Genomic DNA, 15227 nt, shown 5'->3' with positions numbered 1-15227 from the left:
GCGGCTCCTGGAGGAGGGTGGAGCAAGCCTGGAGAGGTGTCACCTGTATCCCCTGGTCAGCCTGGCGCCGCTGCTCCTGGAGGGGCATGGGGAGAATCTGGTGAAGCAACTCCCGGACACTCTTGGGGAGCTCCTGGAGGCGATTCGCCCTCAGAATCATGGGGAGAGTCGGGAGAGGGGACGTCTGGTCATTCTTGGGGCGCTGCGGGTGGATCACCTGGGCAGCCTGGCGAAGGAACACCCGGTCACTCGTGGGGAGCTCCTGGCAGCTCTTCCCCTGGTGGATCAGCCGGACAGCCCGGTGAAGGAAGCCCTGGAAATTCTTGGGGAGCGCCTGGTGGTACTTCCCCTGGTAGCTCATCTGGACAACCTGGTGAAGGAAGCCCTGGACACGCCTGGGGAGCTCCTGACGGTACCCCTCCCGGTGGTTCCCCAGGGCAGCCTGGCGAGGGAAGCCCTGGACACGCCTGGGGAGCTCCTGGTGGCACTTCCGCCGGCGGCTCGCCTGGCCAGCCTGGCGAAGGAACGCCCGGTCACTCGTGGGGAGCTCCTGGCGGTACCTCCCCCGGCGGTTCCCCAGGACAGCCTGGAGAAGGAATACCCGGCCATTCTTGGGGAGCTCCTGGTACTTCCGGTGGCTCATCTGGACAACCTGGTGAGGGAACGCCTGGTCACTCGTGGGGAGCTCCTGGCAGCTCTTCCCCTGGTGGATCAGCCGGACAGCCCGGTGAAGGAAGCCCTGGACACTCGTGGGGAGCGCCTGGTGGTACTTCCCCTGGTAGCTCATCTGGACAGCCCGGTGAAGGAAGCCCTGGACACTCGTGGGGAGCGCCTGGTGGTACTTCCCCTGGTAGCTCATCTGGACAACCTGGTGAGGGAGCTCCTGGACACTCGTGGGGATCGCCTGGTACTTCCGGTGGCTCATCTGGACAACCTGGTGAGGGAACGCCTGGACACTCCTGGGGTGCTCCTGGTACCTCCGCTGGTGGCTCGCCTGGAGAGGGTGGTAAAGGAACGCCTGGATCGGCCTGGGGTGCTCCTGGTGGTAGCGGGGATTCCGGATCTTGGGGAGAGACTGGCGAAGGAAAGCCAGGATCCGGCGCTGCTCCTGGCGGCAACTCGCCCTCTGGGTCATGGGGCGAGTCTGGCGAAAGCACTCCTGGAGGTGATGCACCATCTACATCATGGGGACAATCTGGTGAAGGAACCCCTGGATCTTCCTGGAGCGCTCCTGGCGACGACGAGGTCACTGGATCCTGGGGCCAACCTGGCAGTGCAAGCCCGTATGGTTCCTGGAGCCAGCCGTCCGACGATGATGATGACACTTCCGATACCTGGGGACAATCCTCTGGTCAGACCCCTGGTGGTTCAACGGGAACATCCGACAATTCACCCTCCAACGACCAGTCGACCGGCAGTCCCGGCTCTCCTTCGAACGGGCAGCCTCACAGTTCTCCGGCGGAAGCGTCTGATGACCAGTCATCGGATTTCCCTGGACAACCGTCCAGCGACAAGACGTCCAGCGACGAGAACAGCAACCCGTACGCACCCTGGGCGAAGCCATCGGACGATGAGACGAGACCTCCAAACCCAGGACCTTGGACGAGACCTCGCCCCTACGACAGCCCGTCTCACTTCCAGTCCCTCCCGACCCCGAGTTCAAGTCACCTCCATTCCAGCAGCTCCGTCAAGACCAAGACGACGCACACGACCCACTCGGCGACGCATACGAGTTCCTCGACAACCTCGAGTTTCGAGAAGCCCACGGATGTCGCTCGTCCGTCCGACAACAAGTCGAAGCACTCGGGAAGTGCTGCCCGTTATTCGACTGGCGGAGCTGCCGTGCTGGCCATGTGTCTCGCGGTCGGCACCCTGGCTCTCGCCTTGTAGTGGTGCCGATACCTTCAAGTTCTTTCCTTCTCTCTCGCCTGGCGCATTCTCGGATCAGTTATTAGTCTAATTATCTGTTATATTAATTCATTCACTATTCTGTCCTCAATCTTGTGCCGATTTAGCCATCGAACGGATTACTATCCTCGTAATTTACTGTAATAATCTTCCAGAGCATGCTATCCCAAGCCAGAGCTGACTAATCGGTATATCTCATCCGGACATCCGGATACAGTCCCTATTAACCAGGGATGGACATTGAACTTACTCCATATGAAAGTATCATCGACAGGACACCCCTGCTATAAGACTGGCTATTAGTATAGGTAGGGCGTATACGGAGTTTCTTCACTAGTATATACTCAGTATACTCACTCACTCAGCACACTCTACATCCATCAATTACTACCCGCATCAGACCTCCTATTGTCAAATGGTTGACCTGCACACCGGTTGGGCCAGGGTAGTGCTTTGCTGTGGTTAGTCTGCGGAGTAGTACCGCCCCCTTGTTAATCTGACTGAGACAGGGGTTGACCAGTGGAGAAGGGGATGATGACATGACCTTCGGTACTGTATACGGAATACGGAGTACTATACTCGGTGCAACTAGAAAGTGTTCAGATTCATTTTATGTTCCATATTGATGATGGCCTATTGCTTATACTTATATCCGAGTGTCCTGTCCGTGAGTGATTGTCCAATTAAAATCTAGAATATCCATGAATGATGCCGTGCGGCTGATGCAAATGGTCTTCTCGAACCCTTGTGAGGGGGAGGAGAGGAAAGCCGAGTAGATGGTGAGACTCCGTAAATCCGACAAATAAGGAATGATGAGCGGCAGAGAGAGAGAGAGAGAGAGGGTAAAAAAAAGGAAATGCTAAATGCAAAAAAACATTTCACACGTTCGTCATCGATGATGGGTGATTTTCGAGGCGAGGGAGAGGGGGAATTAATTGTACAAAGATCAAAAGAAGAAGGAATACACAAACACGAGGATGGTGGCGACGGTGGCGGTGGTGTATTCAAGTTCGAACCAGGCGGCCTGGCCGCCAAAGGCGATCTTCTTACTCTGGCGGGTCGGGTGAGCGACGCCCGTCTTGGGGTCACGGTCGAGCAGGTCCTCACGGTCGGGCATGTTGGGCGGATCGACGGCGTAGGCGATTGGGGTCCAGAGCGAGGTGCAGATGAAGAGGAAGGTCAGCGGGGGCCAGAAGGCGTGGGTGATGAGACACATGATAATGTCGCGGAAGCCGGAGTTCTGGGCGAAGCAGCGGTACGAGGAGACGACAACGGCGGCCAGCGTGACGTAGACGAAGAGGAGGTGGAAGGTGGCCATGTAGTTGACCATGATGACCCACATGCGGACGGCCATGTTGCGGCGGTGCTTGGGATCACGCTCGTTGAGGGCGGAGCCCAGCGAGCCCGTGGGCTTGAACGCCTGGGCCTGGCCGCCGAGCCAGCGGGGCAGGATGAAGGAGCGTACGATGCACAGGGCGATGTAGGGCGACATCCAGAGCTGGTAGCGCGAGCCACGCTGGCCGGTGTGGTAGCCCGCGGGGCTGAACAGGGCGAACTCGCACAGACGGTTGGAGATGGTGGTGGCAAAACAGGCCCAGATCAGCCAGCGCAGTTCCTCGGTGGTCGCGTACGCCACCAGCTGCTTACCCCACAGCAGGATGATGGGGATCGCAAAGAGGGATGCGGTCAGCAGCAGGGTGTAGAGACTGAGGGTGGCGTAGAGGAAGCCCGAGAAGCGTTGAGCGGCGGACATCTGGCGCACGGCGTCGCCCCAGAGACAGAACTTGAGTTTGACGGCCGTGTCGACGGTGCCGATGGCCCAGCGCGTCCGCTGCTTGAGGTGGCCGCCATAGTCTTCCGGGACGGTGCCGAACTGGAGCGGTTCGTGGACGTAGGCCGTGTGCCAGCCCTTGCCGAGCATCAAGGTCGAGGTAGCCACGTCCTCGGCCAGCGAGCCGAGCGGGAAGTTGCCGATCTCATCCAGCGCCTCACGACGGACGACGTAGCCGGACCCGGTACACCAGGCAACGCCCATGGCGTCCTTGATCGGCTCGATAACATGGACAAAGAAATCCAGACTCTGAGCGAGGGGGTCCGAGGAAGGCGTGTTGTAGAAGAGCTGCGGGGGGCATGCAAGGGCCATCCGAGGGTCCACCAGCAGGTGAGGGAGCACAGCACGCAGCCACTCTGGTTCAGGGATCTACACTGCGTTAGCTTTTCGTACAGGTCTGAAAGGGAAATCAAAAGATAACAACCAGAAAAAAAAAAAGAAAACAAAAACATGAAACAACGAGAACCAAGACGAGGAAACCAAAAAAAAGGAAAAAAAAAATAGGGGCTCAGCTTACCATATCCGCATCGAGGGCTGCCATGAACTTACCGGCGCCTCCCGGGAGTTCATGCACAGCGTCCAGGCCATAATTGAGGTTACCGGCCTTGAAGTGGTGAGGCTTGCCTGGAATCTTCTCGCGAGCCATGTAGAAGACGTTGGTGTGGATGCGAGCCAGCTGGTTGACGGAGGCTTCGAGGGTGGGGGACTTTGCGTCGTCGAGGACAATGACTCGGAAGCGGTCGCGCGGGTAGTCCTGCCAGATAGCACCGCGAACGGTGTCGAGGACGACCTCGTCCTCTTCTCCGCAACAGGTGATGAAGACATCGACGGTGGGGACATCGTCACCGGTCAGGCGCAGCTTGGGCCTGTTCCGTTTCTTCAGGGCCAGCATGGTCCAGCAGTTGTGCATCTGCGAGGGGATGGCGACGGCGATTTCGATGGCGATGAAGACCCAGGCGCCGGCGTAGATGTAGCCGGAGTACTTCTGAGCCATGATGACGCAGTAGATGCGCAGACCGAGGTAGAAGAGGTAGAGGGCAGTGTTGGCAAAGGTAAACACGGGCACGAAGCGGAAGAGCCATCGCCTCCAACCTTTCCAGATCTCGGCGTCATCCCGATCGTACAGCTGGGCTATCGAACCGGGCTGCACCCAGTCTTTAGCGAGCACTGGCGAGGGCGGCGTGTCGACCAGGGCGGCAAGACTCTGGTGGCTCTGGAACTGATGATTGCTGGGGTACTAAGAATCGTCAGCCCTCTCTCTCTCTCTCTCTCTCTCTTGCTTATTCCTATGTTAGCTCACCAAAGACGGCGTGGCCGAGCGAGAGTCGACGGGCGTATGGATAAACGACTCGTTCCCAGGCAGCGGCCAGGTGTTGGAGCCAAACTCGTCGTTCAACGACGGACTGTGGCCGGGGCGATACGGCGGTACGGAGCGAGGAAGCATTTGGTCTTCACTGTGATTCATAAACGGCGAGTTGGGAGCCCGCTGGACATCGATTTCCACCATTTCCTCCTGGTACTCGGGGGCACGGTGGTGATAATTGCCGTTCATGGTGGACGGACTGGGGAGGCCCCTAATAGAACAGCGGGGGCGTTCTTCAGTAACTAGTGGTCGAGTAAACACAAAGAAGTACCGAAGGAAGCCAAAGAAAACAAGCAAGACAAAGCGAGTGTGATGATACGATAAGCGAGCGTGAGGTGAGTGAGGAGAAGAAGAGAAAGAAGCGAACAAGGCTGGGAAGTCACCGAGGAAACGAACGCGGGCGGAGGCGATCAGGGACAGAATCCGGATGATCCCACTGGAACAGGCAGAGATTGAGTGTGTCCTGTTTGGGTATCGCGTGGGCCCAAAAATAGAGTGGACTTTTTTCTGTGCCTACGGAGGGACTCCTATGGTAGGCACCTTGCCTATTCCGAGTACTACATCATATGCTCCATAATTATTCCCAGAATAATTTTTTTCTTCAAGTATTTCTTTTTGTTTTTAACTAATAATAGAGTATTATATATTTGTAATATACCATCTACTACCTCTTTGTATTCTTCTTACCCGTCTCCATAATGGGGTATAACGACTAGTAGCGCCACGCCGGCAACACTTAATTCAGGGTTCTAACAGTACTTTGAGCTTAGTCTGATTATTAGTATGACGGAGTACTCTTAGTATGCACCATAAAACTAACTGCAACTACGTAATTCCTCGCTACCAGTTGGCTCCTGCTGAGACAGTTTAGTGCCTGCGCCAAGCGAGACACTGGCGCCTTGGCGTCATCTATCCCTGCCTGCTGATTGGCCTGTACCTAGGCCGTTCACAGACACCGCCCGGTTCCGGCCCTTGGCACGGCCCCTGATTGGCCCAGCGGTCTAGGCCCTTATCAACGTGCACCGCCTCTCACGGCTCTCACGGCCCTCTCCAGCCCTCTCCAGCCCTCTCAAGCCCTCTCAAGCCCTCCCAACTTTCTCTCAACCCACCCGCCCTCCAGGAGATCATCCGATCGGCGTGGGAACCCTTTTTTTGCTGACGCTGATAACGCCGTCTTTTCACCTCCACCCGCTAGCAGGGTACACCACTGTTGTCAACGTTGTCTACGGAGTATCTTGGAGCTTAGCTCTCTCTCTCTCTCTCTCTCTCTTTATTATTTTTGTTTGTTTATTTCCATATCTTCAGATATCCTCAGTCGCCATGTTTCGCTGGGTCGTCAACGCAGGTCTGCTCGCCATTCCCATCGGAGGCACCCTCGGTGTGCTGCTGGGCATCGAGGCCCATCGTCAGGCTACCGGTCAGACGCCGTTGTTCAGCGGTGGTGGGAGTGGCAGTGGCAGTGGCAGTGGCAGCGGCAGCGGGAGTTCTGGCTCAGGGTCAGGAAGCACCAGCAAAAACGGTGTCGAGACTCAGTCGTACTGCCAGCTGTCGTACGGTTACGACGTGCCGACCAAGGGAGACGAAACCTTTACTCGTAAGTCTCTGGCCGTTTTGTACTGTTGCTCTGCTAACGAGTGATAGTCAATCCTAACCAGTGGGGTGTGACCGACGATGTCTCGGGTCTCTGTTTATACGTACGTTTAAAAAAAAAAAAAAAAAAAAACGAAACAATGGCCATTTAGAGGAATTTTTCTAACAATCCTAGGTCGAAACGTTCAATAACGAAACCTACCCCGACTACACGGCGCCCGAGTTCTACGTGACATGGAAATACTCTCCCGGCCCCGAAACGCAGCCTGTGCATGCCTACCCTGACATCGAGGTTACCAGTGGCCTCCCCGCCAAGTTGTCTGCCATCTCGGCAATCAATCTTGACTTCCACTGGACCTACGGTGTGGGCAACTCGACGGCCGAGAAGACTAACGAGACCGCGCTGTCCGCCGAGGAATTCAACGCTAACGTCGCCGTCGATATGTTCTTTGACAGCGACTCTACCACCGCCCAGAACAGTACCACCGCCAAATACGAAGTCATGGTCTGGTTTGGCGATTTTGGTTCCTCGGCGCAGCCTATCGGTCTGTCGGACGGCTCCCTGATGAACAAGACCATCAACGGGACGGATTTGTAAGTTCTCCACTTTCAGAGATTTCATATTACTTGAATGGGCTAATATTCTCAGCGGCCTTTACAACGGGACAAACGATGACGGCCAGTACGTCTTGACCTGGCTCGCCTCGGAGACCACGGAAAAGTTCACCGGCGACCTCTCCCCGCTGATCACCGACCTGTCGTCGCTGAGCGGTTCCGACTACCCAACCACTTCGGACTACATGGGCTACTTCAGTTTCGGCTCCGAGGCCTTCTCGGCCGACTCCTGGGTCACCTTCTGGGTGCCCAAGCTGAAGATCGACATTGCACAATAATGGGGAGAGCGTTTCGGTTCACAGCTGGGTCATGGGTCATAGATAATTGCATAAATGGCGTTTGCTTGACTTACTTGACTTGACTTGGTTTGGTTTTACTTGGCGTTGGCATTGGCGTTTCAATGAGTCTCAGAGGCTGGATGTGTCTCTTATAGAGGCACAGGATTGACTGGATCTATTTCGTTATGATTGAAGCCTAGCTTCAAATGCACAGACATGCATGATGTATTTAATTAAAGTGTACTAACTGATATCAAAACATAAATATATTGATCATAAATAGTATACGAAGTACATAGAGTACGGCACGGAAGTCCATCAATCCCTCAGCCAACCTTGTATAAACGTCTTGGTTTACTTACGAGTACAAAGTAGTATATGCACTACATGCATCTTACAATAAGAAGAAAGAAATCGACTCCATTCTATTACGACACTCATGAGTATCACTTGATAGATCATGTTGTACAATGTACATCTACCCGCCTGATAAGGCATATCATATCCATATCTCAAGATTCCAGGAATGCTTCCATCTAAGGCTGAACTGGTGGAACAGATAACAGTATCATAGTATATTTATATCATATCTTTATATGGTTAAGTCTAAGAAAGACTTGAACTAGTATAAAGTATAGGGATGATCCCCATAACAACAATATAGAGTAATAATAACAATAACAATAATAATAACAACAATAACAACAACAACAACAACAACAATAACAACAACAACAATAATAATAATAGTAATAATAAATTGACTAGTTAAGACTAGTCAAGTAATAACTAATTTAGTACTCTGTACTTAGATAGTCTAGTCTCCTCTAAATCTGTACAGCATAAGAGTATAATAGGGATGGTGTCCTATGATCAATGATACTCATAAGTGTTGTAATAGAATGGAGTCAATTTCTTTGTTCTTATCATGAGATGTATGTATGCCTTGGTATCTTCTCATTGCTTCTTATCTAGCACCCCTGCATCTCCATCTTCCACTTGAGCGTTGTCAATATCTGCTTCAGGACATGACTCTTCGCCTTGACAGCATTTGAGTCATCATATCAGGTTGACTGGAGGGAGTATTAGTTGAGAGATAAAGAGGAGATGAAAGGGAGAGTTGACAGTATAGAATATAAAGAGAATAAAGAAATGACTCAGTAAATAGAGAGTTCTAAGTATAGTAACTTCTTAATAAATATATAGTGAATGCTATAGTGACTGTCTAGCTATAATTTTAATATAAAAGGACTCCCTACACCTCCATCTCATCCATTAATCATCAACCCTGGCATGTTCAGATATCTCCATATATTCTTGTCCTCAGTCTACCTCAATCTACCGTCCTCTGAGACAGATAAAGGTTGAGGAACTCACAAACTATACTTATGTTCTCAAGTGATTTCTCAAGTCAGGGAGAAACAAGTCAGCAGCTGGTGAGACCACAGATTGGCAGAGGGAACAAAACAGACAGCAAGTAGGAAAAACCGAATAAATGATGCTATACATACTGTATACTGTGTTTTCTATCATGATGATCTTATATTATTTCATCTGTCTGACTATCATTGCACTTTTGACGAAGCAGCCAATGAAAAGACTATATACTTAGCCATTACGTCACTTAATTATGGTTATGGTTATGGTTATGGTTAGGGTTATTCATTGAATAGATACTATATGAATATCCAATTCAGATCTACTGTCTTGTTAGACAGTAATTGTATAAAAGCAGTGAAATCTGCCATCAGGGCTATCTGTACAATGTCTAAGCTACTACTACATACTACATACTACTATATAATACTGATTTATACTTTAGATTATACCTAGACTATCTAGTAAGCACAACTGGGCGCCTAATGACTCTATCCTGCCAATCAGCACTAGATGCTTAGACTAAAGACGCAGTAAGAAAATAGACCATAGTAAGAATAATTAATAATGACAGAACTAGCATTTAGAACTTCCTTTCTAACCATACCCTTTTTCTCTTCTTATATTTTATTCCAGAATGAAGCGCCTTCTTCTCCTTTCCCTCTTCTCCCTCCTCTCCCCATCCCTAGCCAGAACATGCTACTATCCCGACGGCAGCGTCTCCGAAGATGTTGCCTGTACAAGTGAACCGGACAGCGCCTGCTGTGGCACCAGCGCCATCTGCCTGTCGAACAATCTATGCATGGATCTCACGCAGCCATTTGTCATCTCGCGGGGGAGCTGTACCGACCAGAGCTGGACTTCATCGAATTGTCCCTCCCCATGCACTACCGAAGAGGGTATTTTACTTGATAGAGTATCTAGTATTAGCCGCTCTGCTAACTATTCAGACACGGATAATCTCGACGGAGGCTGCGCTATCATCCTAATCAACTACACAGACGACGTGGCGACGTACTGCTGCAATGCAGTCGCGGCGAATTCCTCATCGGGCGGTCTCGAGTGTGAAAATGGTCAGGCTGCATTCACTCTTGACGATGCCACTGTTGTTGCGGGAGTCGCCTTGCTGGCCAATTATACTTCTACCTCTTCTACTTCTACTTCTACAGCATCATCTACATCGTCTACATCGACAGCATCGTCTACAGCATCGTCTACAGCATCGTCTACATCGACAGCATCGTCTACATCTACATCGTGTACTGCTCACTCTCACGCCATCGAAGCCGGCGTGGGCGCGTCTCTCGGCGCCGTGGCTGTTGCAGCCATCGCGTGGGCGCTCTGGGAACGAAGCAGGAAGAGAACACGCACGACTGCGCCCGTGAATACCCTCAATGAAATGTACTCTGGTGGACAGGCACGCACGCTCAGTGAGATGGATGGGAGGGGGAAAGGGCCTGTGATGGAGTTGGACGGGAATAATTGACATACAGTAATAGTTTTCAATAGTATTTGTATATTCGAGGCAATTATCGTGTAGTCCGTGCCTAGTCGGAGGAGTTATATAGCAGTATGGTCTTCATTCTCAGTGTAGTATGAACAAGGCAGTGCTCTCGTATACCCTGGATATTGATAGCTCACCGAGTCTCGCTGTCTTCAGACTTCATACCCTGGTACTGTCTCCAGAAGGCAGCCTTCTCGGCCTCGCGTTCGGTGCCTTGCCAGGTTCTGCCTTGCAGATGTCTCAAGCAGAGCTGCTTTCCCTCATCTGGATAGTATAGCCAAGTCGCCCACTTGGCCCACTAAACCAGTTAGTCGTACGACAAATTACATATAAGAAGGTGCATCAACTTACGAGCCCCTCTTTCATTTGTGCTCTGGCCCGTTGACCGATCTTGTCCTCGATAAAGTCGCCTCGCAGCATGGCAAAGCGCGAGGGAAACACACGAGCGAGATAGTGCGCCGTCGAAGCGAGATGTGGCTTGTCGTGCCAGAAAAACAGCGGCGTGAGCGGCACTTTCACGCCCGGCTGGGATGGCGGGCTGAAGTCGCGTTTGAGCGAAGCCGTCAACGCCCGGAGAAGTGGAAAACCCGTCACGTCGGCCGAGACGGCGTACGAGAGCATCCGGACGGCAGGCAGACAGACGTATCTGACTGGAACCAAGGGGTCGGACTCGGAGGCCGCCATGATCTGTAGAACGGGTTCGATGGGGAACTCCGAGACCAGACTCCAATCGTGCTGCTGGACCCAGACGTACGGGGTTTCTGTGATTCTCAATGCGGTGCGGACCGCCAGACCGAACCCCAGACGTCTGGCCGATTCAATGAACGTCACCTTCTTGTCGAGAGTCTGGGTGGTCGTGTACTCGACCGCATTATCTGCAATATACGGGTTGCCATACTCTGCCCTCCCCTCTGCGACTAGAACTGCTGGTTCTTCTTCCTTCTCTGTTCCCAGGTACGTCTCCCGGACGAGCGTCTTCACCTTCTCCTTGTACAGGGCGAAATCTCGGGCTTGTTCCACAGTCACCTGGCCTTTCTTGAGCCGCGCTTTAGGCACAACCTGGTCATAGCCGTCCAGCACAACAATCACCCTGCACGTCAGCAAGTCCGGACAGTGACAGCGGAACGACTCGAGGATTTTCGACAGCAGCTCTGTCGAGGGCGCAGAGGGCGTTACTGAACTCGTGATGATCACCGTCAGCAGACTGCCGATGCGGTCTGTCATTCTTCCCGCCTTCCTCGGAGTCTCGCAATGAACGCAGCCTTGAGGTTGAAGAACGTGTGATAGTCATGATCTGACTAGTCCATTAGTAGCTAGCGTAGTACAATACAATACAATACAATACAATACAGTACAGTACAGTACAGTACAGTACAGTAAGAATATTTAAGAAGAATAGGGTCCTCACCTATAACCACCTAATAGATGAAAATGTCTCCTAAGGACAATACAGAGTAGAAGATGCCAGATATATTTGATCTAATAATTGCCTTATATCTCAGGCATCCTCCGTATATATTTAAATTCCTGTAAATCTATTATTCTTTTACTCAAATTAATTAGTATTATTAGGATAGTTAGAACAGAACACTCTATCTTATATTATTATTTCTTCTTTCATGATCTTAGCGAGTAACTACTCCAGACACTCTCTTCTCGCCACGCTGAATTCCATTAGGCGCCACGTTTGCACGCCGAATCGCAGCCATTGGCTCTCAGCTCATCTCCAATATTACCAGGGCGCAGTGGCGGGCGCCGGTGTTTGACAATGCCAGACAAGCAATCGATCGAACGCATCAAAGAGACTGGCCATGGATCCGATCAAAGAACAGCTGGACTCCGTTTGTTCGTCTCATGCTGTTTCTATCTCCCATTGGCTGCGTCTTTTTTGGACCTCGAGTGGTGGAGATTGTTGGAAGGATGCAGTGTCTGTCTGCCAGTGTTTGGCTGTGTTGGTGGTTAGCAGTAGCAGTTGGTAGCAGGAGGAAGCAGGAAGCAGTAAGTAGCAGTAGAATAAATTCCCTCTCCCTCCCTCCTCCCTCCTCCCTCCTCCCTCCTCCCTCTCTCTCTCTCTCACTCATCAGTCTCCCAGTCACTCCTTTCGCTTCTGGCAAGCATCCATTCCTTAAAATGCGCTCCTCACTCTCCTTTCTGGCCTTGATGGCTATCCGGGGCGTTCAAGCTGGTCTTGATCTTAGCAGCTCATCCAACGTCGCCGTGTACTGGGGTATTCACCGTGATCTTCTTGACCTGGGACCTTTGCTAATCAACAGGCCAAAACTCCTACGGTGCCTCTTCTGGGGATTTGGAACAGCAGGCTCTGACCTACTACTGCGACAGTGAGTATTCTAGCCTAAGCTTGTGCTAATAACTTGAGCTAACAACATCTTAGATGACGATATCGACGTATGTGATCTCAGAAATCGGTCAAGATAGCAGACTCACACAATCCCAGGTCATCCAACTCGCTTTCATGTACGCCATCGACGGCACAGGAGGCGTGCCCGAGCTCAACTTTGCCAACTCCGGCAACGACTGCAGCACGTTTGACGGAACGGACCTGCTCGACTGCCCGGCGATCGGCGACGACATCACCACCTGCCAGGCCAAGGGCACGACAATCCTGCTGTCCATCGGCGGCTCGACGTACAGCGAGGGCGGCTTCAGCAGCGAGGAGGACGCGGTGGCCGCCGCCCAGCTGGTCTGGGCGATGTTCGGCCCCGTCAACTCCTCCTCGTCGGCGCACCGCCCCTTTGGCGACGCCGTGATCGACGGCTTCGACTTTGACTTTGAATCCACCGTCGACAACATGGCCGCCTTTGCCAACGAGATGCGCTCCCTCTTCGACCAAGACGACTCCAAGACCTACTATCTCACCGCCGCGCCCCAGTGTCCCTACCCGGACGTCAACGACAACGCCATGCTCGACGGCTCCGTCTACTTTGACGCCATCTGGGTCCAGTTCTACAACAACTACTGCGGTCTGACCTCCTTCGAGGCCGGCGCCTCCACCCAGACCGACTTCAACTTTGATACCTGGAATACCTGGGCCACGGGCACCTCGCTCAACCCGGACGTCAAGGTCTTTGTCGGCGTTCCCGCAGACACCACCGCCGCTGGCTCCGGTTATGTCGATGCCTCGACTCTGGCCGAGATTATCGATTTCGTCGCCGATTATAGCAACTTTGGCGGTATCATGATGTGGGATGTCACTCAGGCGTATGCCAACACTGGATTTCTCAGCGACACTGCCTCTTGTTTGGGCTCTTCTTCTTCTTCTTCTTCTTCTTCTTCTTCTTCTTCTTCTTCTTCTTCTTCTTCTGCCGCTGTCCCATCGACTGCAACTGCTACTGCTGCTACGACTGCAACTGCAACTGCAACTGCTACTGCAGCTGCAGCTACAACTGCTATCCCTACCACCCTGGTAACTTCCGCAACTACCATGACCACAACCATCGTTCAGACCTCGACCGTCACGAAGATATTCACCACGACGTCTAGCATGTTTACGTCTAGCCCGACCAAGTCCTCCACCTACACAACCACCTCCCCTTCCTCGGTCGCATCGTCTACCGCGGCTCCTGTCTCTGGCGGGACCTGCTCCACCGACGGCGCATACGAGTGCAACGGAAGCAGCTTTGGGATCTGCGTCGACGGCGAATGGGTCATGGAGACGTGTGCGTCTGGACTGATCTGTGTCCAGGAGGGGGCGAACGACGTTTACTGTGATTTCAAGGAATACTAGAGTATACTAGAGTATAGTAAAATAGTATAGTAGGATAGATCTCCAAGTACGGAGTATAGCTAGTAATTATGTCCAACACAATAAAACACAATAATACAAAGTCACGCCGACGAGAATAAGCTCCTCTCTCGCCAAGGGATCCTCGATGCAGAACTCGATCTTGCCCAACTTCTTGATCCCCCAAGGGTTCGCCGAGAAACGGGCAACAGCCTGCTTCCGTTCGTCGAGACAGATAAAGTCCCATGTTTTGAACCCACTTTCGCTCGTCCACGTCATGGTCGTGGGGTGGTTGTGGGTGGAATCCAAATAGTATGATTCATGTGTATATGCCATCTTCCACCTGCTTGTTGACTGGAGTTTGCCGTGTCGGCCGTGGTGGGTGAATTCGGGGCTGGACGAGAGCAGATGGAAGGTCGATGTTCCTATCATTCCATCATTTTTGTTTCCCCCTTTGGTTTCCTTGTAGAAGCGTAGATGAGGGGCTTTCAGGTGGTTCGAGACGGTGTAGATCACTTGGTCCTCATGGCTAATTGACACTTCATCCTTGCGCCAGGAGAAGTTGACTTGGAGGGACATATTTAGATAGTGATAGTTAGATGATAGTGATAGTTAGATAGTGATAGTTAGATGATAGTAAATAGTAAATAGTATTTAGTATTTATATTTAGTATTTAGTATTTAGTATTTAGTATTTAGTATTTAGTATTTATAGTGTTTAATATTTAGTATTTAATATTTAATGTAGATGTACTTTTTGGGTCATATGCGCCGCTGAGGCTGACAGTAACTTTATTACTAGTTCTTACTCCGTAACCAAGTAGCTTATTAATAAGCTGATAACTTACTAGGTAAACTACAGTTCTGTCGTCATTGACTGACAGCAAATCATGATAGAGTGTTAGGGTTAGGGTAGGGCAGGGCAGGGCAGGGCAGGGCAGGGTGGGATGCATTGCTGACGAATCTGGATCAACCAATGACAACCCCCCAACCCCGCTGACAAAGCATCCGGAGAAGCC

At 51.8% G+C, this 15227-nt stretch overlaps 7 protein-coding genes across 7 annotated transcripts; 3 read left to right on the top strand and 4 right to left on the bottom strand.

Annotated features, from left to right (window-relative positions):
• Window positions 1-743: 743 nt before the first annotated feature.
• ASPZODRAFT_30097 (hypothetical protein) lies at window positions 744-2913 on the bottom strand (the record flags this gene model as incomplete). The annotated part of the gene is made up of 2 exons (XM_022728198.1): window positions 744-1210; window positions 2880-2913. Coding segments are annotated over 2 exons (501 nt in total), but the record flags the coding sequence as incomplete, so codon positions are not given.
• On the bottom strand, window positions 2855-5291 carry ASPZODRAFT_13245 (hypothetical protein; the record flags this gene model as incomplete). Its single annotated transcript, XM_022723025.1, has 3 exons — window positions 2855-4108; window positions 4257-4976; window positions 5040-5291. The coding sequence occupies 3 exons, from the start codon at window positions 5289-5291 to the stop codon at window positions 2855-2857; spliced, it is 2226 nt and encodes a 741-aa protein (XP_022584664.1).
• A 687-nt stretch (window positions 5292-5978) lies between these two features.
• On the top strand, window positions 5979-7585 carry ASPZODRAFT_22833 (hypothetical protein; the record flags this gene model as incomplete). Its single annotated transcript, XM_022727906.1, has 4 exons — window positions 5979-6696; window positions 6744-6796; window positions 6868-7286; window positions 7342-7585. The coding sequence occupies exons 1-4, from the start codon at window positions 6423-6425 to the stop codon at window positions 7583-7585; spliced, it is 990 nt and encodes a 329-aa protein (XP_022584663.1). The 5' UTR covers window positions 5979-6422.
• A 2014-nt stretch (window positions 7586-9599) lies between these two features.
• On the top strand, window positions 9600-10448 carry ASPZODRAFT_13243 (hypothetical protein; the record flags this gene model as incomplete). The annotated part of the gene is made up of 2 exons (XM_022723018.1): window positions 9600-9861; window positions 9913-10448. 2 exons carry the CDS (start codon window positions 9600-9602, stop codon window positions 10446-10448), a joined length of 798 nt encoding a protein of 265 aa, XP_022584662.1.
• Window positions 10449-10599: 151 nt separating this feature from the next.
• On the bottom strand, window positions 10600-11690 carry ASPZODRAFT_58974 (hypothetical protein; the record flags this gene model as incomplete). The annotated part of the gene is made up of 2 exons (XM_022728814.1): window positions 10600-10764; window positions 10818-11690. 2 exons carry the CDS (start codon window positions 11688-11690, stop codon window positions 10600-10602), a joined length of 1038 nt encoding a protein of 345 aa, XP_022584661.1.
• Window positions 11691-12524: 834 nt separating this feature from the next.
• On the top strand, window positions 12525-14352 carry ASPZODRAFT_128769 (hypothetical protein). Its single transcript, XM_022722109.1, has 4 exons — window positions 12525-12693; window positions 12740-12805; window positions 12859-12872; window positions 12922-14352. The coding sequence occupies exons 1-4, from the start codon at window positions 12597-12599 to the stop codon at window positions 14209-14211; spliced, it is 1467 nt and encodes a 488-aa protein (XP_022584660.1). The 5' UTR covers window positions 12525-12596; the 3' UTR covers window positions 14212-14352.
• On the bottom strand, window positions 14241-14840 carry ASPZODRAFT_128768 (hypothetical protein). The gene has a single exon (XM_022722108.1). It carries the CDS (start codon window positions 14785-14787, stop codon window positions 14278-14280), a length of 510 nt encoding a protein of 169 aa, XP_022584659.1. The 5' UTR covers window positions 14788-14840; the 3' UTR covers window positions 14241-14277.
• Between the last annotated feature and the right edge of the window lie 387 nt (window positions 14841-15227).

Source organism: Penicilliopsis zonata (assembly GCF_001890105.1).
Source record: "Penicilliopsis zonata CBS 506.65 unplaced genomic scaffold ASPZOscaffold_2, whole genome shotgun sequence".
Lineage (NCBI taxonomy): Eukaryota > Fungi > Ascomycota > Eurotiomycetes > Eurotiales > Aspergillaceae > Penicilliopsis > Penicilliopsis zonata.
Note: the sequence above shows the minus strand (reverse complement) of the source record. Positions and strands in the feature narration are given on the sequence as shown.

Excerpts from the sequence above, each read along its gene's own strand:
- ASPZODRAFT_128768 (XM_022722108.1), bottom strand. The coding sequence starts at position 14,787 with ATGTCCCTCCAAGTCAACTTCTCCTGGCGCAAGGATGAAGTGTCAATT.
- ASPZODRAFT_128769 (XM_022722109.1), top strand. The coding sequence starts at position 12,597 with ATGCGCTCCTCACTCTCCTTTCTGGCCTTGATGGCTATCCGGGGCGTT. Across the intron at positions 12,694-12,739 it reads CAACGTCGCCGTGTACTGGG|GCCAAAACTCCTACGGTGCC; the intron begins GTATTCACCGTG and ends GCTAATCAACAG.